General features: G+C 40.8%; 2 protein-coding genes across 2 annotated transcripts in view; one reads left to right on the top strand and one right to left on the bottom strand.

Moving 5' to 3' along the window:
- Window positions 1-6,432: 6,432 nt before the first annotated feature.
- Window positions 6,433-7,099, bottom strand: CGGBP1 (CGG triplet repeat binding protein 1). Its single transcript, XM_056858552.1, has one exon. The coding sequence runs from the start codon at window positions 7,075-7,077 to the stop codon at window positions 6,580-6,582; it is 498 nt and encodes a 165-aa protein (XP_056714530.1). The 5' UTR covers window positions 7,078-7,099; the 3' UTR covers window positions 6,433-6,579.
- Window positions 7,100-13,741: 6,642 nt separating this feature from the next.
- The window catches only part of ZNF654 (zinc finger protein 654), a 29,737-nt gene continuing 17,061 nt past the window's right edge, over window positions 13,742-26,417 (top strand). The window contains exons 1-2 of the mRNA XM_056858660.1: window positions 13,742-13,939; window positions 24,087-24,232. Of these exons, the coding sequence (XP_056714638.1) occupies window positions 13,808-13,939; window positions 24,087-24,232 (278 nt within the window). The 5' untranslated portion in view covers window positions 13,742-13,807. The remainder of the gene's footprint in view (window positions 13,940-24,086; window positions 24,233-26,417) is intronic.

Genomic DNA, 26,417 nt, shown 5'->3' on the forward strand with positions numbered 1-26,417 from the left:
CAGGCCCTTTATAGTCTATGGGGATTTTTTTCAAAGCTCCTGTGGGGGCATTTTTGGAGGTAGTCACCAAATTTGCCGTATAGCTGCAAGGGACTCTCCTCAGACGGTCACCGAATTTTGGTGAACTTTGGGACAGGAGGTCCAATTTTATGGGCCCGCAAAGGGGTCACCCCAATCCTCCAGGTATCTGCGAGCTGAGCTGTCCATCAGTTTTCAGGTTCAGAAGTTCAGCGATGCCGAGGACTGGCAGAAAGAGCCAATTGACAGGCTGGTGCCTCAAAGTCTGGGAGCTCCCTTCGTCTTTGGGGCAAATTAGCTTCCAAACTGAGGAAAACGGCAAGAAAATGCAAGAAAAATAAGGCATGGAAAACATTTCTTTTGGAGGCAAATGACATCCTGTGAACAGTCCTTTATTGTTGTCATCAAAAATATGATTTCAAAAGATGGCCACAGTGCGGGGAAATGAAGCCTCTATTCAGGCCGACCTTCTGTTTCAGAGCAGGTTTTCAGGGTGGAGGTGGTGGTGATACTGGAGCCAGCTGAAGTCTTGACCATGCGGGCTGTCTGAAGGAGGTTACTCATCCGCATGGGTGAGGGAGTCTAGTTTAGAAGCCTGGTGGTCAGCAGCTGATGAAGCTGGCTCTTTTTAGTTGGAGGGTATATCCCTCTAGAAGCTGAATATTCGGTTTTGCCCAAAGCCTGAAAATTACTGAAACGGATAATTTTGGGTTTATTTTCAGATTGGGTTTATTGATATGCACAACCCTACGTATTGAGGTAGTAAGACACATTTAATATCGAGACCAGTATTCTACTTCTACACCATCTCCTGTTTCTTCAGAGCTAAAAATCCAGGCAGGTGGTGTTCCTGCTTCTACCCCATCCTGCATACAATGGACCCAACTTTATAAACTGGACTCCATATGCACTCCAAGATGCTGCGATCAGGGTGGCCACCTTACACCTCTTGTCTTTGCGGTCCCAGGAGGACACCTCTTGTTGTCAGCCATCCCAGACTCTCTACAAATGACACCATAGGTGTGGTTGTCTTTCCCACCCACTTAAGTCAGGGACCACTGATGGGTGAGAGCTAGGGGACCATGCTGAAGGCCCTTTAAGGCAGCAGATGCACCCAGTTGAAGGCAGGACAAGGCATGTCAATAGAGTTTGAAATCCCACACGAGTGGCAAGGCCATTGATGGAAAAGAAGCGAGACACAAGCAGTGGGAAGACTGGGTGAAAGCACGGTATGATGGCATGTCTCTTGCTTATTGCAGAATGCCTAAGGAAGGACTCCAATGGTGTTAGTTGTAACCTTTGTAAGTTATTTAGAGAGCAGCCATGTTGGTCTACAGAAGAGCAGTTAAATTTGAGTCTGGTAGCACCTTAGAAACTCTTGTTGATCACTAAGGTGCTACTGGACTCAAATCCCACTGTAAATAAATTAAAACAAACATTTTTAACTGGAATGTTAAGAGCCTCTGCCTGGTTCATGTACTGCAGTGCCTACATTTCCTACCTCTTGGAGGGAAGCATCAGAGACACCTTTCTTCTAGGACATGGATTTAAGGGAAATTTGCCTCCCTGTTTCTTGGGAGAACTCAGTGAAGCCACATTTATTCACCATTGTTTAAAAAGCCAAACGTGACATCCAACTACGACTAGTCACTTTGGGAGGAACAGCTGCTATGTCAGTATTCACAGCATAATTTTCTGCTAATTTCCCTTACTTAAGGAAGTGTCTTTGGTCTGAAGTACCACCTTACTAGCATAACTACACAGGAAACTGGCAAGTTCACTACTCCATACATCTATAAGAATTGATACACAGTTTATACTTTAGAATTCCGCACCCAGTTATGTCATCTCAACGACTTAAAAAAGCTGTAGCATTGGATTATTTTTCTTTTTGCAAAATCCATCCCATTCATTAAACTTAATCATGGGTAAAATGCAATTGTTCAGGAAGGCATTTTATAAAGACAATAGGACTATATTAAAATGGAATTGTTCCGGAGGCTGTAATTTATGGCACTGTATACATTATCAAGAGAGAGGGAAGGCAGCATGGTACAGTCTTATCTTGTCAGATTTCAGAAGCTAAGCAGGGTCAGTACTTGGAAAGGAGACCTCCAAGGAAACCTCTGCAGAGGAAGGCAATGGCAAACCACCTCTGCTTAATCACTTGCCTTAAAAACCCCTTGCTGGGGTCACCAAAAGTTGGCTGCGACTTGATGGCATACACACACATACATTATAAAGTTTTTACTGCATTGTTTTCTAACCTCTGTAATCTAGTTTTTACATTTCATATTGTATCTTTTTTATCACATTTGTAAAAGTTTGTAATCCAATTTTATTACACTATTATACATCCTATATTGTTCCTATTGCACTGTTTTAAATTTTGCAATCTGCCTTGTCAGTGAGAAATGGCAGACTACAAATAAATAAAATCATTCAACTGACCTGCTCTTCAAATAAGTACATTTTACATATCTTGAACATAATGCAGAGATTAATTTCAAATAATCATTACACTAAAAAGGGATGAAATACGCTATTGACACCGAATTTTATTTCTGCACAAAATAGCAGAAATCAGGGAAGACACAAACAGTAATCACTGCTGCCTTTCTACTTAATTGATTGTTACAATGACTGACATTTTTCCTTATTAATTCAGTACAATTTCTTTTAAAAATTTATTTTGTAAAGTAAGCACAAAACTTGAAAAATAGAAAGACAATGAATATTCAACATGCAAAAGCAAATGAAACATATCCTAGAAGTAAATTCAAAATGTATCAATAAAAAAAGGATAGCAAGGTTATCCATATAATGTATATATAAATGGCTACTGGTAGTATATTAGAACTGTGTTCTTCATTTCAATCCCAGAAGAAATTTATCATTGAGAGTCAAAATCATGTTAAATACTTCTCTACCCATTTTGTTTTTTGCATGTTGTTACTAGATTATGAATTTTGGAACTGCACAAGGACATCCCCTGACATAATCCATTTTGTCCATCTGCTGTAAACTAGCGCACTTGGTAGGCTCTCAAGCTGTTTCAATCAATTATAACCAAGATGAAAATTTAAACCATAGAAATTCACAAAAATTCTCTTTGAAAAAATTCTTCCTATTACTCCCAATAATCTCTGGCTAGTTTGAATGACAGGTTAACAAATGAATTAGCATAAACAAATAAATGCTTTAAAATTCCTAACATGTTATTTCTTCTTTTTAAATCCATGCCTATGTTGATCTGGATGCAACCCCTTCTGTATTCAATAGAATTTACTCCTAAGTAAGTCCAGGCTTAGTCTAGTCATAAAGTGACATCATGTTTTAACAGCTAATCAAGACCAATCTGTAAAATATTACATTATATTCCCTTGGTTAGGTTATTATCATTTACTAGTTTCAGTGCAAAATTTACATACACAAATGACATGAGAATATTAAATGTGTCGCTATATTCCCTGTATGTTTTAAATGTTCTGGCTTCCAACGGCAACTCTTTGACTTTCTATGTCCAACACAGCAATTTCTTTTTCAATGGGTATCAAGTAAATTTCATTAATTTTACCTCATTTACCTTCCATGATTTACACCAATCACATATGGCCAATGATATATATACCTTGAAGCTCCCTTTCCTGTAGGCTCATCTTCTTTTTACACTTACAGCATCACATGGCTAAATGGCAGTTTAGGAAGATACATGTGGAATGCATGGATCTCACAAGAAGAGTGCAACATCACTCCCTGCCACTCCTCTTTTTTATGCACACCCATCTATTGGCATTTCAGCAGTCATCTATGAGGCTGCCTTAAGGAATGAAAACAGCAAAGTAATGTTCCCATAAAATATATGCATACCCATTGCACTAGTTTTACCATTGCCTTATACAAAGAAGGTAGCTTCTGTTTCCTGATATTAGACATCATATAGGACAAGGAAACACACAAAGTACAGATGCGATGGCACTGTATTATATTCAAGCTAACACACAAGAGATGGTATGTCAGCCAAACAAATGGATTACTAGGAAGCATTTAACTGTCCTATCCATTCCTACATTTACCAAGATAGAAAACTGAGCCATGTTCTTTTTCTAAATAAAATAGCTGTAAAACTAAAACAAGTACACGTTATAAATGAAAGCAGGGCATTTCTAATACTAATCTATTGTCCATGTGCTTTCTTGACAGTAACAGGATCCCATCTAATCTTAAAACTTTACATTGTCATGTCCACATACAAGGCTGGCATGTCACTGCTACAGTTCCCAAAGAGCACCACATTGTTAGAAACATTGTGCTAGTCTTGCTAGTCATACATTCTCAGTGTATGAGAACCCATGTGCAGCAAGTCTTTTAGCCTGAGCCAAAGATTACTGTATGTAGGGTTGGCAGGTCCTTCTTCGCCACCTGTGGGAGGTTTTTTGGGCGGAGCCTGAGGGTGGGACTTGAGGAGGGGAGGGACCTCAATGCCATAGAAGAACCTCAATGTCATAGAGTCCAATAGCCAAAGCGGCCATTTTCTCCAGGTGAACTGTTCTCTATCGGCTGGAGATCAGTTGTAATAGCAGGAGATCTCCAGTTACTACCTGGATTGGCAACCCTAATTGTGTGCCAGCAGATTATTATTTTTGTGCCCAAGATGGGAGGGGAGGGCTTATTTTTCTTCAAGCTCTTTATGAAAAGTTATTAGCAATGCTTGGGTTTTTGCGAGTTTGGGAAAGAGCTGCTGTGGAAAACTGCAAGGAAGGAAAAAGGAAAGGGCTGCCTTGAGGAAGACACACAAGCTCTTCCAATAATCACCAGAAGCCTGAAACAAATACTTTCATTCTGTTTTTTATAAATTTCTCACCAAAAACTTTAAAAATGTTTTAAAAACAAATAATATATATACTTTAAGAAAACAAAGAGGTTCCAGATTGTGGGCTGCATCCTCCAATACAAAGTCATACTGAAAGCTTTGGGAAAAATTTGTCATTAGCATATATTTTCCTTAAACTTTTTTTGCTACTGTATCCATCTGAGTCCCTAAAAAGAGGGAGGGAAAAAAAAAACAGGAAAATGAACAGACACCATGATCTACTCAGACCAGCCTTCTGCTCAAAAAATGTTTTTCTTTTACTCAAAAGGAAAAAGAACTATTTTCTTGGTAATTCTACTGAGTTTTCTGGAGTTAAAAAATTCTGGAACACAATCCAGCCAAAGATAAGCACTTTTTAAAACCCCGCTGATTCCACCTGTGCATTACGGTACCTTTCCTACTCAAATCAATGGAAACCTAAAAAAGGTCCAACTTTGAATATTATTTTCATAATATTCAAATATTAATTCAAATGATAGTTTCATAATGTTCGTAGCTTTCACAGCTAGCAGCAAAACTGCTGTTCTCCCTGGAACACATTTTATGCTAGGAAAAAAGATCTGTTTCGTGCTGAGAAATCATATTAGAAACTAAGAAATGTTCAAGAAAAGTATACTCGGATAGATAACACACATCCAAAGTTATCTGAGACAATTATGAAGTTGAATTTGGGGAGATACAGAAAGAAGTGTAAGATGATGGCTGTAATCCTTAAAGCACTTACTAGGGAGTAAATCCCATTTACCTCAATGGAACTTCTGGATACCCTTACTTAGGCTTACACTGAAAAACTCTGTAGAATTATTTGCAAAACATTGCCATCTACAGGCAATTGACTGCCCAACTCATTTGACAATATTGGCAAGATCGCTCACATTTGTCCCTTTTTTACTGCGATTTCCCACTTTTCTGCTCCATTAGTTCACGTCCATGGACACTCCATTCAACTGCTTTTACAAATGGTCGGTATAAATTGGGTACCCACTGAAACATGTTCAGCAGGATCCAAATGGGGATGCATTACCTTAGTTTCACATCCCCATTCCTGAACATCTCATTAGCCATGCAAGTGTTTGTACATTGATAAATTTTGTTTCCTGGACACAAAGTGTATCAAACACAATCAACCAGAAGATTAATTTTGGACAACGGTTTGCACTAGTGGAACTAGTGTTTGCATTTGACATCAAAGCGGCTGAATAAATGCAGCATCTCTAAGTATAATTACAATGGAGATATTTTTATACTGAGAATATGGGCCTAATAAATAGACATATATACATACATATTCAGGATTAGAGTAAAAAATTAAACTGCTTCGTGGCCATACCTAGTGTGTTCCTTTTCCGTTACCATGTAATGTGGGAGGGGACCTGCAGTGCAGAATTACACCTTTCTAAGCTCATTGCATTGACTTCAGTAGACTCAAAAGGCTGTAACTCTGCTCTGCCACTCAGCAATATGGCACCTTACTGCCATTCCAAATGCCATGAATTTCAACAGCATTTTAGATCCAAACAAACCAGGTTTGTCTTTTTTTTTTTAACATCATTGCATTCTGTAACAGATTGTCATTTCCACAATACAAAATCCATGACATAACACTGCATGTGCATGAATAGAAAAATAAGCCACACCACCACTATGCAACTTCAATACTCCACATCCACAACCGAGTCGCCTTCCCTTCAGTGGTCTTCAGACTTGAGAAGTTGATTTGTATACCCATCGGGCAAGTAGGCTTTCCTTAGTTGGTCTGACTTAGGTATGGAGTTCCCATTCTTCACATGGCGAGAGAGGAATGCTCGCACCGCTGGATGGTCAGCCTTCTCGAGAGGAATGTTAGCTTCCAGAAACATTTTTACAAAGTCCTGGGTGACACTGGGTTTTTCTGTCTGGGCCACGCTGTTGCACTGCAGAGAGGCAGTCAGAGTCCGTGGCTTCTTCCTGACACTTTGCTCTTCAAACTCCCCCTTGCGCTTGGTATGAGTTTTGGATTTGAGGTGGTCATTGATTGCAGACTTGCGAACATGGTTCAGCACCACGTTGCAGAAAGTGCAATACAGTTTCCCTCCGTCTTCATACAGTTCACTGCCAAACTCCGTTACACGATCCTGAGGAGTCACGTACAAAGCGGTCTTGGAACGGCTGCGGGAGGGAGGTGGTTTCACTTCAAATCGTTCCATTGCTGTCTTCTCTAAACTGATTTTAGAAAACAAGTAGAAGAGATGCATTTAATGTGCATTCCTCCTGTGTCAACTCAAATATGTACTTTGACAATTTATTCAGACCCTCCTGACTATACACCAGCACATCACTAAGTATAGATGAATACGAAAATGCTCAAACATTCCACACCAACACATACAAAGTGCTGACAATATTGAATCTAACTATAACACATCCCAAAATATACAGGTTGAGTATCCCTTATCCAGACTGCTTGGAAACAGAAGTGGTACGTATTTTGAATCTTTCCATATTTTGGAATTTTTGCATACACATAATGAGATATCTTGGGGATGGGACCCAAGTCTAAACACAAAATTCATTTATGTTTTATATCTACTTTAAACACATAACTTGAATGTAATGCCTGCACTCCCGACTCAAAAGGTCCGTTTTTGGGATCAGTCCGGATATCAGATGTCTGGATAAGGGACACTCAACCTGTACAGTGATTCTGCAGGCTAAAACATTATATTCTATAGATGATTATACAACATCATGTTTCTATATTCCAATTTGTGTCTGTAACCACGAAGGCTAGAAACTGCAATGCAATGTAGCACAGAAAAATTACCAACTGAAGACAAGGTAGTTTTACAGATTCCCTTTGGAATGGTGTTTGCTACATAATGGGATAGACAATGTAGCCCATAGCCTATGGGCTCTTTTGTAAAATAAAAATTTCATGGCGAAAAGAGGCTCTGAGAACTAGCATGTAAATAACAAGCTAAAGTTGTAAGAAGTCAATGTAACTTAACTACACTGGATTACAATCTTGATTTTTAGCCTTCGTGATTACAGACACAAATTGGAGTATAGAAACATAGCCAACTCTGGTTTGCGCCTGCTATGGTTAAATTAATTTTAACAAAATTAGAGTTAAGAACCTAAACGAGATATGTTACTGTATTTTAGAGCATTTGAATTAACTGTCTTAGGTAATATTTGATGTCAACAACATGATGCCTTCTGATTTCAGAAGACGCACCAGTGGACATTTGCACAATTTGTCCAATCATGTAGAAAGCATATGCAAGTGTTGGGGGTGGGGGTCAAATAGCAAAAGAGATGGTTCTGAACCTTCTACTACAGATTACTGTCCTGCACAACTCCCCAATCCTAGCACTTTTCTCACAGTCAGGAAACTACTTTTCGAGACAAATAAATATTTCCTAATGGAGCGCTAAAAGATACTAATTATGATCACTTGTCACTGTTAATTACAACAGGATAATATACTATTACAGCCAGGGTGGATTTTAATTTTAAAAAGTTAATTTGATGTAAAGCTTCAATGTTCTCGCTTATCCCTTACCCACTGGTAGTGTAAACTACCCAATTGAGTAATCCCCCAATTATGGCACTCACACAACAAAAAACCAAGAAAACGTTTAATGTTATGCAATTCTGAATCATCCAGAAAAAAGGTAGCTTAATTGCTAGTCCTTTTACTGAACTTAAGATGCACTGTATGGGGATAATGATATGAAATATGGTTCTTTATAACACTTGTATAGGAGCCCCGTGCCGCAGAGTGTTAAGCTGCAGTACTGCAGTCAAAAGCTCTGCTCACAACCTGAGTTCGATCCCCACAGAAGTTGGTTTCAGGTAGCCGGCTCAAGGTTGACTCAGCCTTCCATCCTTCCGAGGTTGGTAAAATGAGTACCCAGCTTGCTGGGGGTAAAGGGGAGATGACTGGGGAAGGCTCTGGCAAACAACCCTGTAAACAAAGTCTGCCTAGGAAACATCGGGATGTGACATCACCCCATGGGTCAGGAATGACCCGGTGCTTGCACAGGGGACCTTTACCTTTACCTTATAACACTTGATAAAAATAATTTTTTAAAACCAAACAAGGAAGATTCAAGAATATGTCAAGAAACCACACCTATTTTTGCATGGTAAAAGCTGACCACTAGTGACAAAGTTCCTGAATGCAGCCTTAGAACATGTCCGGATCTTACTTGCTACTCATATAGAGCACACAAGATTTTCAAGTGTTGCTTTGGTAACAAGATAATGTCATCATATTTACAAGGAAAAGGAACTACAGAGCTATCAGATGTTGAAATGCCTAATCCGGCCTTTGCTCTTCCAACTGTGTTACTTCTTTTTATATCCTGCAACATGAGGAGTGTATTAATGAAGGATTCTTTGCTTGTGAGAAAAGCCACTTATGAAGGAAACTTTTCCAACATTTATAAACGCTCTCATCCAGAAGTGCAGCATGCACCACCTTTTAGAGTCTTGTATCTTTAAAAATGTTATATATCATTGCATTTTAGGTTTTTGTTGACTGTTAAATGTCTTAGGATTTCACTGAACGGACCGGCAGGGATTGTCATCCAAATGGCAGAAGGGACAAGCTTCACAAACATGCGTCTTAACTTGTGTATAAGGGATAAACACAAATGTAAGAAATGTTTCAGGAACCATGCCTTCCCCAAACTTGTAACAGTTTTCTCACTGGACTTAGAACAGTTTAAGCCTGTTTAGGATTGCCCTGCTAAAGTCACTTAACTTTTCCTTCTTTTCTGTTTCTCAGACTTTTAAAACATGTTTATAAATCACCTCACCTTTTTACTGCTGCATCAGCTTCCTTCTTAAGCACAACCCACCTTGCCATATGGGGGAATCATAAAATGACCAAACTAAAATCGTGCAGCAATGATTTAACTGATGTTTTGTCATTTTTTGACATTTTAATCTGGCAACACCTTATCACCAATCCCTTTTAACGGTTTCTGATGCCCCCCCTTCTCACTTATACATGAACTTTAGGGGAGGGGGAATCACTACCACCTTCTCCATACCTACACACAGCAGTGGGAGAATTAAAAAAAAAATCAGCCTTGCAGAGCCCAGTTCACATGATTTCCCCCCTCCCATGTATACTGTGTGCCCCTGTGACATTACAGAAATATAATGTAAGGGGATATGAGGGTTCCACCACGCAAAGACAAGCACTACTGCAGTTAATATATAAATGGGCTCAGTCTGAAGCTAATTCATTGCCAGGGAAATTTCCTTTTCAATCTCATGGAGCAAGAAACTGACACACTTTCACACTTGCTGAATAATGCACTTTCAGTCCACTTTCAGTGCACTTTGAAGCTGGATTTTACTGTGTGAACTGGCAAAATCCACTTGCAAACAATTGTTAAAGTGGACTGAAAGTGCATTATGTGGCATGTGTTAAAGTGCCCAGAGAGTCTAGCCTATGTGCTGCAAACCAGAGGAAACCTACCAGCTATATGTGAGTTCTCTCTATCTTAATAATAGTGGGGGAACAAGATACAGTCCATGCCACCCCATCGATTGCCTCTGCCTGCTTTGTGGTTCCTCAAGATTGTTAAATACAAACTAGTTAACTCTTGAATACACTCTAACCTTGTTTTCATACTCAATCAGAATGGCTATTGAAGAGAGTTGTTTCACTGCTTAAATTGTGTGCTTCTGGGCAATAATTACTAATACAGATTAAAGTTCATCAACAAGGGCACACTGAAAGAGGTGAAATAAGCAACATTACTTTGTCCTGTATTGGAAAGTAAATCTGGATTAATATACAGGGTGTGATTTTGTAGATATGGCAATTTGAAGTTATGGCTCAGACATGTTTGGATGCGGAGTGAGGATGGCAGGCCAGAAATGGCAGGGATAGAAGAACAAAAATCTAGCAAGGAAAGCACACTAGCCATTATCATCCTGAATTCCTGTCTCCATCAAGCATGGTTTTGTTTTTGTTTCTTGGCCTAAGGCATTCCTTTTGCTGATACAGTCTCAGTGAATTAATGGAGCAGTTCCTCATGCCTGCCTGCAAACCATACCTTCTTGCATGTTCTGTGGTGGCACTGTGCCTCAAAGGTAAGCCTTTGTGCTAGTGGCACCACAAACATGGGTTCAGCTTTTTATAGTGTGGTCTGTGGGGCTGGATTTGACCTGTGACCACATAATGGATCTGGACTGTCTGTCTAAAAGAATATATGGACACCCCCGCTAGATCAGACCCGTGGTCCATCAAGTCCAGCATCCTGTTTCACCCCGCAACCAACCAGTTGCTTTGGAGGGCCAACAAACAGGACAATCAAACAAAGCCCCCCTCCCCCTGATACTGCCTCCTAGTACTAGTATACAGAGGTTTGTTGCCGCTATATACAGTTGTTTTTTACTCACCATCACAAGTAGCCATTGGCGGACCTATATGAATCTGCCCATAAAACCCGTAAGGGCCCAATTTACACCAAGGGGGTTCCACTAATGCTGGAGCTGCATTTTTATTTTGCACTGAAGTCTTTGGACACAGACAAGGTGATTAATTCGAGGGGTCTTTCTGCAAAAATCCACAAAATGTTACACTTTTCACCTACATCTTTAAAGTAGGGAGGAGATAATAATATATGATAATATGCAGACTGTTGCACAAGGATGTCAGATGTGACTAAATGATGGGGGGCATACATCTATGGGGGTTCATACCTTGGATCTACATTTTTGTGTCACAAGGGCAGCAGCCAGGATTTACTCTTTCTGAGCCAAGAGGTGAGTTGTGACTTGATAGATTTGGGGTGTTTGTCTATGAATAATCCACTCTCTTCCTTTGCTTTCACTGGCCAAAACAGAGAAAGGATAGGAGGAGGGAACAAGCTTTTAAAAAGTTAAATACCATACAAGTCACACATTTTTCGATCTGTATCTACCATTACAGGCACTAGACACGTTTAAACAACACAAAGCACAAAATGTGGGCAGATGATGCCCCCTATACCATGTATAAACCTTGGTAGCACTCATGTTTTCTAGAGAACATGACAGTGTTAACTATGGGTGGCCTTGGGCAAGTCACTATACCCTCTAGGTCTCAGGAGTGTTATCCTAATCCTACAAAAGATTTTTCTCAACTAAGAAATTCTTCATGTCTTGTGGAAAATCTGAATCACGTTTGTGCCCAGGTAGCTCAGTCAGTAGAGCATCAGACTTTTAATAAGTTGAATTATCCAACCCCCCCTCCCTTCCCCCCATCAATTTATTAAAGTACGTTCTTAAAGATTTCTGTGGCTGGGATATATGAGATCCCTTTTGATACAACTTTTTAAACAAAATATTAAATCTGTACCATATGCTTTCACACTAATAATGAGCTGATTATAAGGGGGTTAGGGGGTTAAGGGACCCACACCCACCCCGCATCAATTTATTAAAGTACGATCTTAAAGATTTCTGTTGGTGGGATATATTAGATCCCTTTTAATACAACTTTTTAAACAAAATATTAAATCTGTACCACATGCTTTCACACTAATAACGAGCTGGTTATAAGGGGGTTGAGGGACCCACACCCACCCCGCATCAATTTATTAAAGTACGATCTTAAAGATTTCTGTTGGTGGGATATATTAGATCCCTTTTAATAAAACTTTTTAAACAAAATGTTAAATCTGTACCACATGCTTTCACACTAATAACGAGCTGGTTATAAGGGGGTTAAGGGACCCACACCCACCCCGCATCAATTTATTAAAGTACGATCTTAAAGATTTCTGTTGGTGGGATAGATTAGATCCCTTTTAATCCAACTTTTTGAACAAAATATTAAATCTGTATATTAAATAGTGCTTTCACGCTAATAATGAGCTGGTTATGAGGGGGTTAAGGGGGTTAAGGGCACCCCCCCGCCTTCCAGCATCGCCTGAAAGGCCTTCCATCCATCCTATCTCCCTCTCAGGCGCCTTTCGCCCACCATCAGGCTTTTCCATCCCTCCTCCCCGCCCCATCGTTTACCCCACACCGACCAATCTTCCCTCCCGTCCCGCCCCTTTCCACACAGCCGGTCCCATTCTTCTCCCTCCTCCCCGCCCAAAGACGGGAAAGGAGGGCGGCTTTCTAGGGGGCTTCAGGCGAGGTCTGTCCTCCCCCCCCCCCCGCTCCCCTCCCCTCCCCTCATCTTACAGCTCCTGACAGCGCAGCGCAGCGCCGCGTCCCCACCGAGGCCAGGGCCGGGCTTCGGTCTGCTCCGCGCTCCCCCTCCGGCCCCCGCGACGGCGCGGAGCAGACTCGGCGGAGCCGCCTGTCAGCCAGACGCCCAGACAGGAGGGGCTCGTTTCCCTCTCCCGGGCTGGGCAAGGCAAGGCGGGACTTCGCCCTCTTAGCAACACCGCCGCCAATCAGGAGACCGGTCACAGCCAGGGACCCCCCCCAGTAAGAGAAGCGAGGAGCGGAACGCCGTTCCCGATAGCCTCCCGCGGCCGGAGTGACACCGCTTCTCACCATTCAGCGAGGAGGAAGCCCGTCGGCATGCCGAAAGCCTCCCGCAAGGCGGAGGCGGAGATGTTTACTTTGAAGGATGAAATGCGGGCCCAATCGCAAGGAGCGGAGGAGGGGCTTGGAGACTTTTGACTGACCGGGCCTCCAGCCAAGCAGAAAGCGGGGCTGGAAGTTCAGCGGCGAATGGAGACGCGCGGGTTCCGATCCGATGTCGGCGAGTCCGGGCGACGCCGAAGCGAAGGGGGCGAAGATCCGGGGGTGGCGGGACCGCCCGCTGATTGACAAGCCGGCCTGCCAGTGACAACGTGCGGTGGGGGTGGTGGTGCCGGAACTGGGCTCCGGAGGCGGGTTATCCGGTGAGTCGGGCGGGGGGCGGGGGGAGAGAGAGCCGGAGCTCGGTACGCGCAGGGCGGCCGGAGCAGCATGGCGGAAGACGACAGCGACCAGGAGTCGGAGCGGCTCGGCGAGGAACTCGAGGCCATAGGTGGGCCGCGCCTTCCCCCCGGCCTGTCCCCCGCGCTGGGCAGCCGGTATTACTGCTACCGCTTCTGCCAGGTGAGCGGTTGGCCCCGCCCCCTCTTGGTTGACACCTCAGCGCGGGGGGGGGAGAAGACAGAAAGCTGAGGGGGAACGTCGCGGAGTGGGGGGGGGGAGGGGAGGGTCTCCTCGCGGACCAGCAGCCGCGGGTGGGGGAAGGGCAAGCCACGGAAGCGCCGGCTCTGGGCTGCGTGGGGGGGCTTTAGTTTAGTTTCTCCTCCTCCCCTCGCCGCCGCCGCTGCTGCTGACTGGGATGGGCCGGAGGATTTAGGCCCACCAAGCGGGGGCGGGGGAAAGAGAGAGCTTCTCTACCTGTCTAGTGTCCCCCCCCCCCGCACCCTCCGCAGTTACCCTCACTTTTCTCAGTGGGTCGCCGTGTTAGTCTGTCTGCAGTAGTAGAAAAGGGCAAGAGGTCCAGGAGCACCTTAAAGACGAACAAAAATATTTTCTGGCAGGGTGCGAGCTTTCGTGAGCCACAGCTCAGCTGTGGCTCACGAAAGCTCGCACCCTGCCAGAAAATATTTTTTGTTCGTCTTTAAGGTGCTCCTGGACCTCTTGCAAGTGAGCTGTGGCTCACGAAAGCTCATACCTTCCAGAAAATATTTTTGTTAGTCTTTAAACTGCTCCTGGACCTCTTGCAAGTGAGCTGTGGCTCAAGAAAGCTCGCACCCTGCCAGAAAATATTTTTGTTCGTCTTTAAGGTGCTCCTGGACCTCTTGCAAGTGAGCTGTGGCTCACGAAAGCTCATACCTTCCAGAAAATATTTTTGTTCGTCTTTAAACTGCTCCTGGACTCTGGCCCTTTTCTACCTCACTTTTCTGTAGTTGTCTTGGGGGGGGGGGGTGCGAGGTGGGATATTACCTCAGGTGAAGTTTCTTTGCTGGGCAGGGGCTGTTGTTGTTGCTGCTGGACGGGGGTGGGGTGGGCCTTTCCACACCCCCTTTTCTCCCCTCCAGCTGGACACTGAAGAAAGCTGATAGGAAGAAAGTAGATTCCTTTGAGAGGTGGTGGCAGAGGAGAGTGTCATGGATGCCGTGGACGGCCCAAAAAAAAAGAAAAACTAATCAGTGGGCTCTAGATCAAATCAAGCCTGAACTGACCCTAGAAGCGAAAATGACTCAACTGAGGCTGTCGTGTTTTGGTCACGTCGTGAGAAGGCGAGAGTCACTGGAGAAGACAGTCATGCTAGGAAAAGTTGAGGGCGGCAGGAAAAGAGGAAGACCCAGCAAGGGATGGATTGCCTCTATAAAGGAAGCCATGGCCCTCATTTTTGCAAGATTTGAGCAAGGCTGTCGAAGACAGGACATTTTGGAGGACATTGGTTCACAGGGTCCTCATGAGTCGGAAGCGACTTGACGGCACTTAACACATAGCCGTCGCGGACAGGCTTTTGGCGGAGGTGAGGCAAGGGGTGGATCTGCCCTGTTGGGAAGGGAGGCAGGCCTCCCGGGAAAGCCTCTCCTGGCCTTTTCAAGAAAGGCAATAATGGCCTTCTGACTTTCCCCCAGGGAGAAATATCTATATCTATATATTAAAAAAGGGGGTCAAAGCAAGCCGTGGCAATGAATTTGTGGGTGTCAAGCAAAAACCCGAACCCCTCCTCTGGTTGTGAAATTCCCAGCTGAGAGGTTGAGTTGTCAGAAATCTGAAGGGGAACTTTGTTTGGAGTGCCGGGTTGGACGGGAGGAAACTTGGCTGGCCAGGCCTGGTTCTCTGTTAACAAGCGGCGACTTCCTGATGCTCCTTGCTGAAGGAGGCTGGGTGTTAAGCCTAGGTGTGTCTTCTCAGAAGTAAGCACTGCTTTGTTCAGTGGCACTTGCTTCTAGGCAAGGGTGTTCACTTTTACAGTCTCTGTGTGTTCTGGGAAAGTGAAGCACATCTAAGCGTATTTGACATAAGGTAGGGAGGGAACATTTTGTTTAGAAATTCGGGCTGCCTTCTCCACATTTTGTCATCTAAGCAGTGGTGTTCGCTTACATTTGATATATATGATTTACTTACATTTGCTAAACTGGAAATCATGAAAAAACGCAGGGTTTTTTGCAGGGGCGCACTTAGTGAATATGGCAGATATAGCAATACTGACCTACGTTAGATTACTGAGATAAAGCATGCAAGGTATTTAGACATACTAAAGGTGCTAAATAGTTATTACATAGCTTGCCATGTTGTAATTTATTTTGAATTGACTAATTACTGTTCTGTGCAAAGCTGCACTTTTAAGCTTTATTTTTTTTGTCTGTACAATTGCATTCCTTTATTTTTCTTCAGATATTCTTTCATACAAAGGAAGTCAGAGTAAGGCTTTACTTTTATATTGACAATTCATTAAGGTGTGTGTTTCTGATCTGTAGATGTGTATATATTTTTAAAATTAATCTTGTAGTTTATAGTCAGCATTGGTGATAAAGTAACGATAGGATCATATATAGGGTTATGATAATGTTCACATTGTTGGTGTGTGTCTTTTCAGTAAGCACAAATAAACATCTCCAAGTGTGAAAAAGTTGTGATAACATTTAAGACATTTGCAAATAATTAGGTTATATTATATCTGGAGTCTCCCCCCACCACGCTTTGAAGAATTTAAGGTTTTCTGTAATATTCTAACTTCCAAATTTTAGAAAGAAGGTAGTTTTTTTTTTGTGGTTTGATACAATTTCTTCATGACATATTTTTCCTGAAGAAAAACGTTCTATTAATTGAAACAGAGGAATCCCATAACTCCAAGTGGATGTGGTTGAATTTTAGTTTATTGGGTTTCCAAAGTGCTTCTGCCATTTTTTTAAACTGTCTGTACCTGCAACAAGAGTGTGTTTCACCAAAATGAAATAATTTAACGTGCTCTGTTCTTATCCAGTTAACTTCATCATGGATTGCTTCCTTGCCATTGATGAGGTCCTAGGTTCAAGCACAGTGTCATCCATTCTTCACTAAAATTGCTGTGTTGGACAATGTTGTACGTTGTTGAAGGCTTTCACTGTCAGAGTTCATTGGTTCTTGTAGGTTATCTGGGCTGTGTGACCGTGGTCTTGGTATTTTCTTTCCTGACGTTTCGCCAGCAGCTGTGGCAGGCATCTTCAGAGGAGTAACACTGAAGGACAGTGTGTCTCAGTGTCAAGTGTGTAGGAAGAGTAATATATAGTCAGAAGGGGGTTGGGTTTGAGCTGAGTCATTGTCCTGCAAAGTATTAAAGGTAATGTGCTAATCATTGTCCTGTAAGTATCAAGATAATGTGCTAATGAGGGTGTGGTATGTTAATGTGGAACCATTGTATTCTGAAGTGATCTGTTAACATGTGGAATCCAAAGCTAATCCGCATTTCTATTGTGGACTGTAGTCTTCCTGTCCTGAAAACTTCCAGACTAACAAAGACATTGTTGTACATTGGTTGGGGAAAAAATCCAGTTTGTATGCTGAAGGATAGACTCCAAGGATAGAATACTTATCCTTCTAAGAATTCTTAGAAGTATGATTTGTTGAAAACAATTACAAATAAAATTAGATAGGATCAAAGTGGAAATCTGTTTAATCTACTTTTCTAATTTATTTTTGTTCTGTATGCCTCCTTTTGCTCAGTTGTTTCTGCAATCAGTTGTTTTGCCTTGTAGAATAAGATATCTTATGGACAGACTTCTGTATAGAGCAACTTTTTTATGTTTAGTTCAGACAGTTTTACACTTGTTCTTTGCCGTCTTGGATGTACATTTATGAATGTTTCTGTAGTTAGTATTATGTGATTTGAAAATGAATTATGGAGATGCAGAGCGGAAAATGTTTTGTGAAGTTTCATCAATTGGAGATATAGAATGAAGAGACAGATGACTATGTATTTGTTGTTAAGTTGTACTTTTATAAGTGTATGTTTTGCATAAAAAGTGTGTGGTAATGTAAAGTCTGGGAGCAGCAAGTGTAAAAAAGAAAAGAAAAAAAGCAATTTATTAACAGTGGATGCCTTAAACCAGAAGGGGTCAAGGGCATATGAGTACACCGAAAGCAGGATTGAAATGGAACTGAAGAAAGTCAAGCTGTGTCCATGGCTATAATTCGTTTCTCCTGTGACCTGTAGTGATTGTAGTTGCTTTGACTTAATTGGAAAATGGTGTGCTCATCTCTCTAATTTCTGGTTTTGCAATTGGATGTGAAGTGTTATTTGTAGATGGCTAATATTCACTGATAACACACTGTAGGAGAAGGGCTAAATTTGTAGACTAGGGATTCAACAGTGTACACAGTCTTTTTAATACTCACCAGGCCATTTGCAAAATATTATTTTTCTAATATTACAAATGTCCATTAACTTCATGTTTCCTGAGTTCGATCTTGATGGAAGTCAGTTTCAGGTAGCTGGCTCAAGGTTGATTCAGCCTTCCATCCTTCCGAGGTCAGTAAAATGAGTACCCAGCTTTCTGGGGGTAAAGTGTAGATGACTGGGGAAGACAGTGGCGAACCACCCTGTGAACATAGTCTGCCTAGTAAATGTCGTGATGTGACATCACCCCATGGGTCAGCAGTGACTCGGTGCTTGCACAGGGGACTATCTTTACCTTTATAACTTAATCAGCTATACCTGTGTTGGAGTTTATTGTTTTCCATTGTCTTGAAAGTAATATTTTAACAGGTACCAGGATATTTAAAACTATTTCTGGTTTCTGGCTAGTTCTCAGTTCTTTACATAATTTGCCATTCAAATGCTTTGATTTGTCTTTTAATCTGAAAGCAAGAACATCTTCAGTTGCTAATCATAGTCCAGTATTTCTTGGCTCCTGATGTACAAAGCCTTCTCTGCCCATGTTACAAAAGAAGCATTTGCCATTCTTAAATCCTGAATCTTATACAATTTATCTAAGATAATATACCGTTGCACTTACATTTTTAGCCATTTTCTCTGAAGAAAATACTGAAGAGTTGAAATCTTCTATAATTCAATAGTTCTCCTGGAACCTTTCTCTTATAGTGTAATTGGTGGCCAATTTATGATGGCATTATACAGTCTTTGTATTTCGCTTTGTCAGTTCAAAAAGTCATCACAATCTACTTATGCTTTTTTCCTTTGGAGCAAATAGACATGATATAATATAATAGAAAAATAACTTAAGTGATACTTCTTCAAAGTGCTTAATAATATCTGGTCTTCTGAATGCTGTATGTTATGGAGCTAATGCTAAGCTTGCTTGGTCTTCCATGTTAGAGACATCACAAGAATACCCTTCAGCCTTTGTGAGCAACCAAACAACTAAGGACTATTAAGGATTATTTCAGATGTTCTTGTCAAAGAAGCCAAGTATGGTGGTAATTGCTTTTGAAATAAAGCTAGTTTGAGGGGCTTGAGTTGTTCTTAGATGGTGGTCTGTTGTCCTTCATCTTGCGTTAGTAGACACCCCACTTGCAACTCAAGGATGATCAGGGATGTTATTCAGCCATCTCCATTGATCACAGCTCTGGCAGCCAATATGTCTGTTACACTATTATTATTAAGTCAGTGTTCTTTTTCTGAGGAAAAAGACTTTCCTGCCTGTGTTCCATGTAAGTTAAGAGTTGGTCCAGATTAATACTGTTCAACAAAACATGGACTTCAAAGCAAAATAAAATCTCAAGCCTTAGCATTCTAATTTAAATAAAATCAAGGGTGCTTCTACAAGGTAGTTTTGTGTGAGCACTGGTCCTGTTCATTGATACCTGTACATTATTTAGTCACCACTCAAAGAATGTGAAAGTCCACAGTGAGTTTATTCCCTTAGACCACAGTCACTGCCCCCCCTCCCAAGCTCACACCTTGGCCAGTTCCAGTTCCAGTGGCTGCCACTGGGTGTAGGGGATGAAAAACCATGAATGTACATCAGCAACAAAATACTGGTACACATAGTAAGTGAAATTGTAACTTTGAAAAAGCATGTGGGATTCCCTACACACACCTCACACTTCTAACATCAGGTGTCTAGAATCAAAAGTGCTAGAAAGCGATATGCTTCTCTCCCCACTCCTCCCCTTAAAAACTACTGTTGACAAAAGAGGGCCCTTTTGGTGTTGTGCTTAACTTCTGAACTAGGAATGTAAGATATTAAGCGTTTAAACAAATAGTAAAGGTTTATATGTTACAGTAAACAGTTGAATGTTTTCAAAGCTTGGCAAACTGGCAAAAGGTTGTCTGCATGCAAAACCACCTATGACTGCGGAACCTATTTTGCAGTGCTGTTCTGCACACAAGTTTGACACTAGATCATGTTAATGTAGTGATTTTTTTCCAACAAACATCTCTGGCAGAGCTGATGCTGTTTAAAAATATGTATATGAGGATTGTGAACTTGTTAATGTTTAAGTTGTTGATATATTTCATGAAGGGCCTGGTGGACTGTCTATTCCAAAGTATACAGCCTGTTTTATATGTCCTGCTTTGCTTGTTTGAAGTAAAACAAAAACAAAAAAGCACTATGGCCTTAACTAGAAAAATACATCTATCAAATATAAAAAAGACTCAAGGTACTGGATGCTAAACATTTACTTGTAAAAGTAACATCAATGTGAAAGCCCTATCTAGCTACACATATACCACAGATACAATATTTACAATACATAGAAAAGTACACTTCCAATGTACACAATACATAGAAAAGTACACTTCCAATGTACAATTTCAAACCAACATGTACAATAACTGGAGCACCAAAAATAGAAATGCTTTTTATCACATACATTATATACCATCAAATACTTGTTTAGGTTATAGTCCCATAGGGAAGATGGTAACGTGTGATACCTTGCCGCTGCTTCTTCCAAGATTTAAAGGGGCTGTGTTCCCAATTACGTAAGCTCTGGTTGTTGCTTACAGTTCATGCGATCCCGACTCCAAATAAATGAATTTTGAAATGGCGAGATAGAAAAGGATCCAATTTACCTATTTCTAAAACAAGCTTCTTCAATCACATTTAATATATGATGAGGATCATGATTTCAATAAGAAGGTTGAACTGACAATGTTGCTTCCAGTCAAAGATAGTTCCACAAATTATGGTATCTAAATTATTCCTAATAATAAATAAAAATTTTAATATAATTCTACAAAATATATCAATTATAATTATATAAAATATTTCTAAAAAATATTTTAGTAGCATAGAAACTGACAGTGGGGTGTTCTTGTCAAATCAAGGTGCACATAATCATAATATGTGAAGGATTGTCAGCTGCCTGCTCCCAACTTGCCTCTTCAGTATTCCTGTTTGCTGCTAAATGGCTGCAGACACTTCTATTCCCTAGGCTCATTCTCCACCTCATATACCTAGCTGCTGATGGTGAACAGGAGCTCTACAAAGATGCATCAGTCGTCACTCAAAAGTGAAGGAAATGGGTCGAACGACCTGAAAGGAATAAATGCACAGTCAGTTCGAGAAAATATTTATAAAATGATGTATCGATGGCATTTAACACCTAAGAAGATTGCAAGGATTTACAAAATGACGTCCCCCAAATGTTGGAAATGCAACAAGGAAGTTGGTTCTTTTTACCATATGTGGTGGACCTGTGACAAAGCCAAGGATTTTTGGGATATGATTTATAACGAATTAAGATTGATACTACAAAAAAATATACCCAAAATACCAGAAATGATGCTACTAAGTATGATACCTGATGACTTGTCAACACAAAGAAACTTTTTAATTTACGCTACAACAGCTGCAAGATTGCTTTATGCAGCAAAATGGAAAGGGGCAGATACTCCTGGGAAAAAAGACTGGATTATGAAAATGTTTGACCTGGTGGAAATGGCAAAACTTACAGCTACTATAAGTCAAAAAGACAATGTTCGATTCATGGGGGAATGGGAGGCTTGGATGAAATATTGCGAATATGAATTAAAACTGGGAAAAATTCAAGAATACCTTTTAATCTGATCTAAATGACAATATTAATATTAAGAATTATAACCATTTATTTCAATAGAGTATGTTATATGAAATTTACATGAAATTTAAATGAATTTAAGAATAATCAAGATCAGACTATATCACGTTGGGATAAAATACTTTATTAAGAGGTGGACAGAGGTGATGGGGAAGTCAAAGAAATTTCCTTTATCCTTTCTCTTTTTCTGTAATGTTTATATGTTCTTAGTTATTATGGAAAATTTCTATTATAAAAACCAATAAAAATTTTTTTAAAAAGTGAAGGAAATGGTGGAGAGGCTAGTGGGTAGGTAACTTGGGGGGCAAGGTTATGCACTAAGACCTGAGTTCTTTGAGAACCAGACCTCCCCCCAAAAAAAGGTGAAGACAACCACACTAAATTTACACCTGAAATTTAAGATTGCAGTTACTCTAGAAGTTTAAAAAGCTCTGCAAGTTGACACTTGTGCCAGAGGGAAGGATGGGCTGACAACCAGGGAAAATGCATTGGGCAGCAAAAATATAAATGAGTTGATGGTTTCAGTACAAAAAGATGATGTCATGTCATTAAATAAATTCTAGAATACATAGCAAAACTGAGGGACCAGAATCTTTGGTAGGTCTTGATAGGCAGACAAAAGTTGTACTTGCAGCAACCCTAAGGGACAGTAGCATGCTACTGTATGCGACATGCTGAGCTTTGGAAGCACTTGGAGAACATCTGTGCAACTGTGGGGGCAAGCCCAGGGATGAGGGCTTCTTTCACTGAGCCCTAGAGACATCCAGAAAGCAGTGGAGGCTCAGCATGATGTCATTGAAAGTGCCTTCCCTTCTATGAAACCTGGACAGGTGTGATGACTTGCATGCTACCACTCAGCATAGTTTAAGGAAACCTCTTCCGGCTTAAGTGGTTCTTCTGCCAGAGGAAGTTGAAGAAAGGTTCTTTAGGCTTCAAACTTGGCAGAGGACAGTGATACATATTTAAGTGGACTCCGATATTGTTAACTAGAAAACAATAGTAACTTGCAAAAAAAACAAAAAAAAAAAACCCTCATCTAACATACACTTTCTGTAGAGGTATGAATTCACTTTACTGTGTATATATAATATTTAGACTGTTTTTCATTGATGCTTAAAATATAAGCCTTGTGCTAGTTAGGTTCTTTACCAGTTTAATTGCTGATAGAAGCAGATTACCCAAGTAACCCTTTTTTCTAGAAGTTGTAGATTTGTGTTTATTTAAAATAAAAAAGGTACGATGCAAAACTAGGCTTCATGCTTATGTACTTCCATTTGTTCTGAGTTGGACCTTCTCTTATATGGGTCCCTTCTTTCCATTTTCCTCTTCATACCGATGCATTATTTTATTTTATCTTTTTTCTGTATACTTCTCATTACTTTGTGCTAAAAGCTCTAGGTGAAATGGGTTTTTTAAATATTGTATACATTTGTAGTACAATATTTGCAAGTGAAGAAGAAGAGTTGGGTTTTATATGCCAATTTTCTTTACCACTTAAGGAAGAATCAGACCGGCTTACAATTACCTTCCCTTCCCCTCCCTACAACAGACACCTTGTGAGGTAGGGGAGACTGAGAGCGCTCTAACAGAGCTGTGACTAGCCCAAGGTCACCCAGCTGGCTTCGTGTGGAGGAGCTGGGAAACCAACCCAGTTCACCAGATTATCGTCCACCGCTCATGTGGAGGAGCGGGAATCAAACCTGGTTCTCCAAATCAGAGTCCACTGCTCCAGACCACCGCTCTTAACCACTGCACCATGTTGTATCCCCTTCCAAAGGGGTAATGAGACCTCATAGAAGTCCAGAGAGTAAGAATTGTAAACACCGGTGTGGTGTAGTGGATAGAGTGTCAGACTAGAATATGGAAACCCAGGTTTGAATTTCCCACTCTGCCATAGATGCTTGCTGGGTGATTTTGGGCCAGTCACACACTCTCAAGGTTAATCTACCTCACAGGGTTGTTGTGAGGATAAAATGGAGAAGAGAATGATGCAGGCTGCTTTGGGTCCCCATTGGGAAGAAAGGCAGAGTATATATGAAGTAAAAAATAATAATAAATTATTAGCACACATTTATATTGTGACCATTGGCAGTGATCTAGTACTTAAGTTATTACCTGTAAGAGTTCAGCTGCCCCAAGTACCCTACTAATCTGTTAGTTACATTACAAAATAGGCTTTCTTGGCTGTAGAGTTGTTGGGATTTCTCTCAGTTTACAAACTACTTCTGACTAATTTTTAAATTTACTTCTTATTTTTACATAGGTTGTTGAAGACTATGCTGGAAGATGGCAAGTTCCTTTACCGCAGCTTCAAGTGCTTCAGACAGCACTCTGTTGTTTCACATCTGCATGTGTCTCATTCCCACCTGAATGTGAACACGTACAGTATGTGTTGAGTAGCCTAGCCTTGTAAGTAAATCTTCTGCCTTTTCTTTAGAGCACTGTAGTAACTTTATGGATAACTTACAGTTACTGGAGAAATTCATGTTGAAAGACAGTCTTCTGTGTTAATGTGCTGCAGACAAGATGACTTTGTGACATTCGAGTCAAAATGAACGCAAATTATTTTCCATCTGCAGAGGTGACCGACTCAGATCCAAGAGAATTAAAAGTACAAAATTATTTTAGTCTCAAAATAGAAACACTTTTAACCACCATCCAGCAGGATGGAAGAGAAATGGGTTTTTTTAATGCTTGTACGCTGCTTCTTCCCTCCTTGGGAAGTCCGTTGCTTCCCAAGTCCATGACGAGGTTATTTCTAGAGTAACAGTCCTATAGTTAGCACTTCGTAACTAACCATGTGCTGCCGACATTGACTGAGAAAGTTGGGATGAATATAATATTCCACTCATTTGTTAATCTGGCTGAATAGTAGATTCATACAATCATATTTTTCTCGTGATCTTGAGTCAGAGTTGAAAATATTCTGGAAAATGTTAATTTGACCAGTACATCTGCGCAATTACTATTTATGGGAGACCATTGTAGTACTAATGAAAACGAATGAAATATATTTTGAATTGTCGTAAACAGCTTTGCAATGATACTGGCTTGGATCTGCTGGAGAATCTTTGCACATGGGCAAGTTTTGGGGGGAAAACTCACCCTTGCTACTTGCACTAAGTTAAACATAGCATATCCTAAATTGTTTCTCTTTCTGCAAGATGCTGGGTGAGCAATTTCTGGGTACTATAAAATACAAGGAAGAAGCAGAGTACAAGCATTTGAACAAATCATTTCTCTTCCATCCTGCTGGATGATGGTTAAAGTGTTTTTGTGTTGAGATTGAAATAATTTTGTATTCTTAGTTCTTTTGGTTCCCAAGTCTGCCACCTCTGCAGAGTGAAGATCACTTGCATTCAGTTTGATTCAGATGTTACAAGTCCAGAACAAAAACAGCTTTTAAATATTGGAAGCACAATCATGTGACCTTTAAAGACATATTGGCCAGTATAAAGATGTGACAATTTTGGAGATTTTGAAGCCATGGGAAAACTTCTGGTTTTTTGTTTTTAAATTAAAAATTGAAATTTTGGGTTAAAATGAAATGTATGCAGTACTTACTGTCATACCAAATCTAAACTAATATTAGTGCTGTAACAAAGTGCATAATTTATAACTTAGCATTTTTTTTGTGCCATCAAGTCACAGCTGACTTATGGTGACCTTGTAGGGTTTTCAAGGCAAGAGACGTTCAGAAGTGGTTTGCCATTGCCTTCCCCTGCATCACGTCCCTGGTATTCCTTGGAGGTTGTCCATCCAAATACTAACTGGGGCCGACTCTGCTTAGCTTCTGAGATCTCAATAGCCTGGGGCTATTGAGGTCAGGGTGCTTAGCATATAAAATTGCAATATTTGACATATTTATGAAATCTAGTTATTAATGTTTTAGTTTTGCACAAGCAGATATACCCAAAACGTGAGAGAAAACTGGAAGGCAGTACACCCTGTGCAAACTAGCTCATGTACCTTAATTTTTGCTGTCTGGTTAGTGAGAGCTTAGTTCGCAATTAAACTAGCAGAGTTTGCCTCTGATGCTTTGGTGCAGTTTCTGCCCCACCTCCTTCTGGTCTTTTTTTCCTCCAGTAAGTTAGGGCGATAAGGTATTTTTTACCCAGCCTCTGGCAAAATCACAGTGGTTTGAGAGAGAGGTGGAAAGGTTAAAAGGACAACATATGCTGCAATTGAAAAACAATGAAAGGCCTGCATGCGCTGCTCATGAAAATTAGGTGTTCTTCTAGTTACAGAAATACATCATGGATTTAAGAGCCATATGTGTCTATAGCATGCCCACGTTGTCTTTAAAAGCATTTCACACATTCTAAAAGATAAAATATTTCATATGAGTTTTTCCCAGTACTACCCCAAATGTCCAATTTTTCCATCTGAAAAATTGAAAAAAGGCCTCAGTAAAATGGTGTTTTCGCCTACTTTTTCTGGGTCCCCCCCCCCCATGGGCCTTTACATCTCTAGACCAGTATCTCTAGTAGATGTTTGGTGTGGAAGAATCACTAACAGCAGGCCCTTCCTAGCTGGTAAGAGCCAACCAGGAGAAATTTGACTAAACTGATTCCTGGGATTGTGGCTCTGTTCT

Source organism: Euleptes europaea, chromosome 12 (assembly GCF_029931775.1).
Source record: "Euleptes europaea isolate rEulEur1 chromosome 12, rEulEur1.hap1, whole genome shotgun sequence".
Taxonomy (NCBI): Eukaryota; Metazoa; Chordata; class Lepidosauria; order Squamata; family Sphaerodactylidae; genus Euleptes; species Euleptes europaea.

Excerpts from the sequence above, each read along its gene's own strand:
- CGGBP1 (XM_056858552.1), bottom strand. The coding sequence starts at position 7,077 with ATGGAACGATTTGAAGTGAAACCACCTCCCTCCCGCAGCCGTTCCAAG.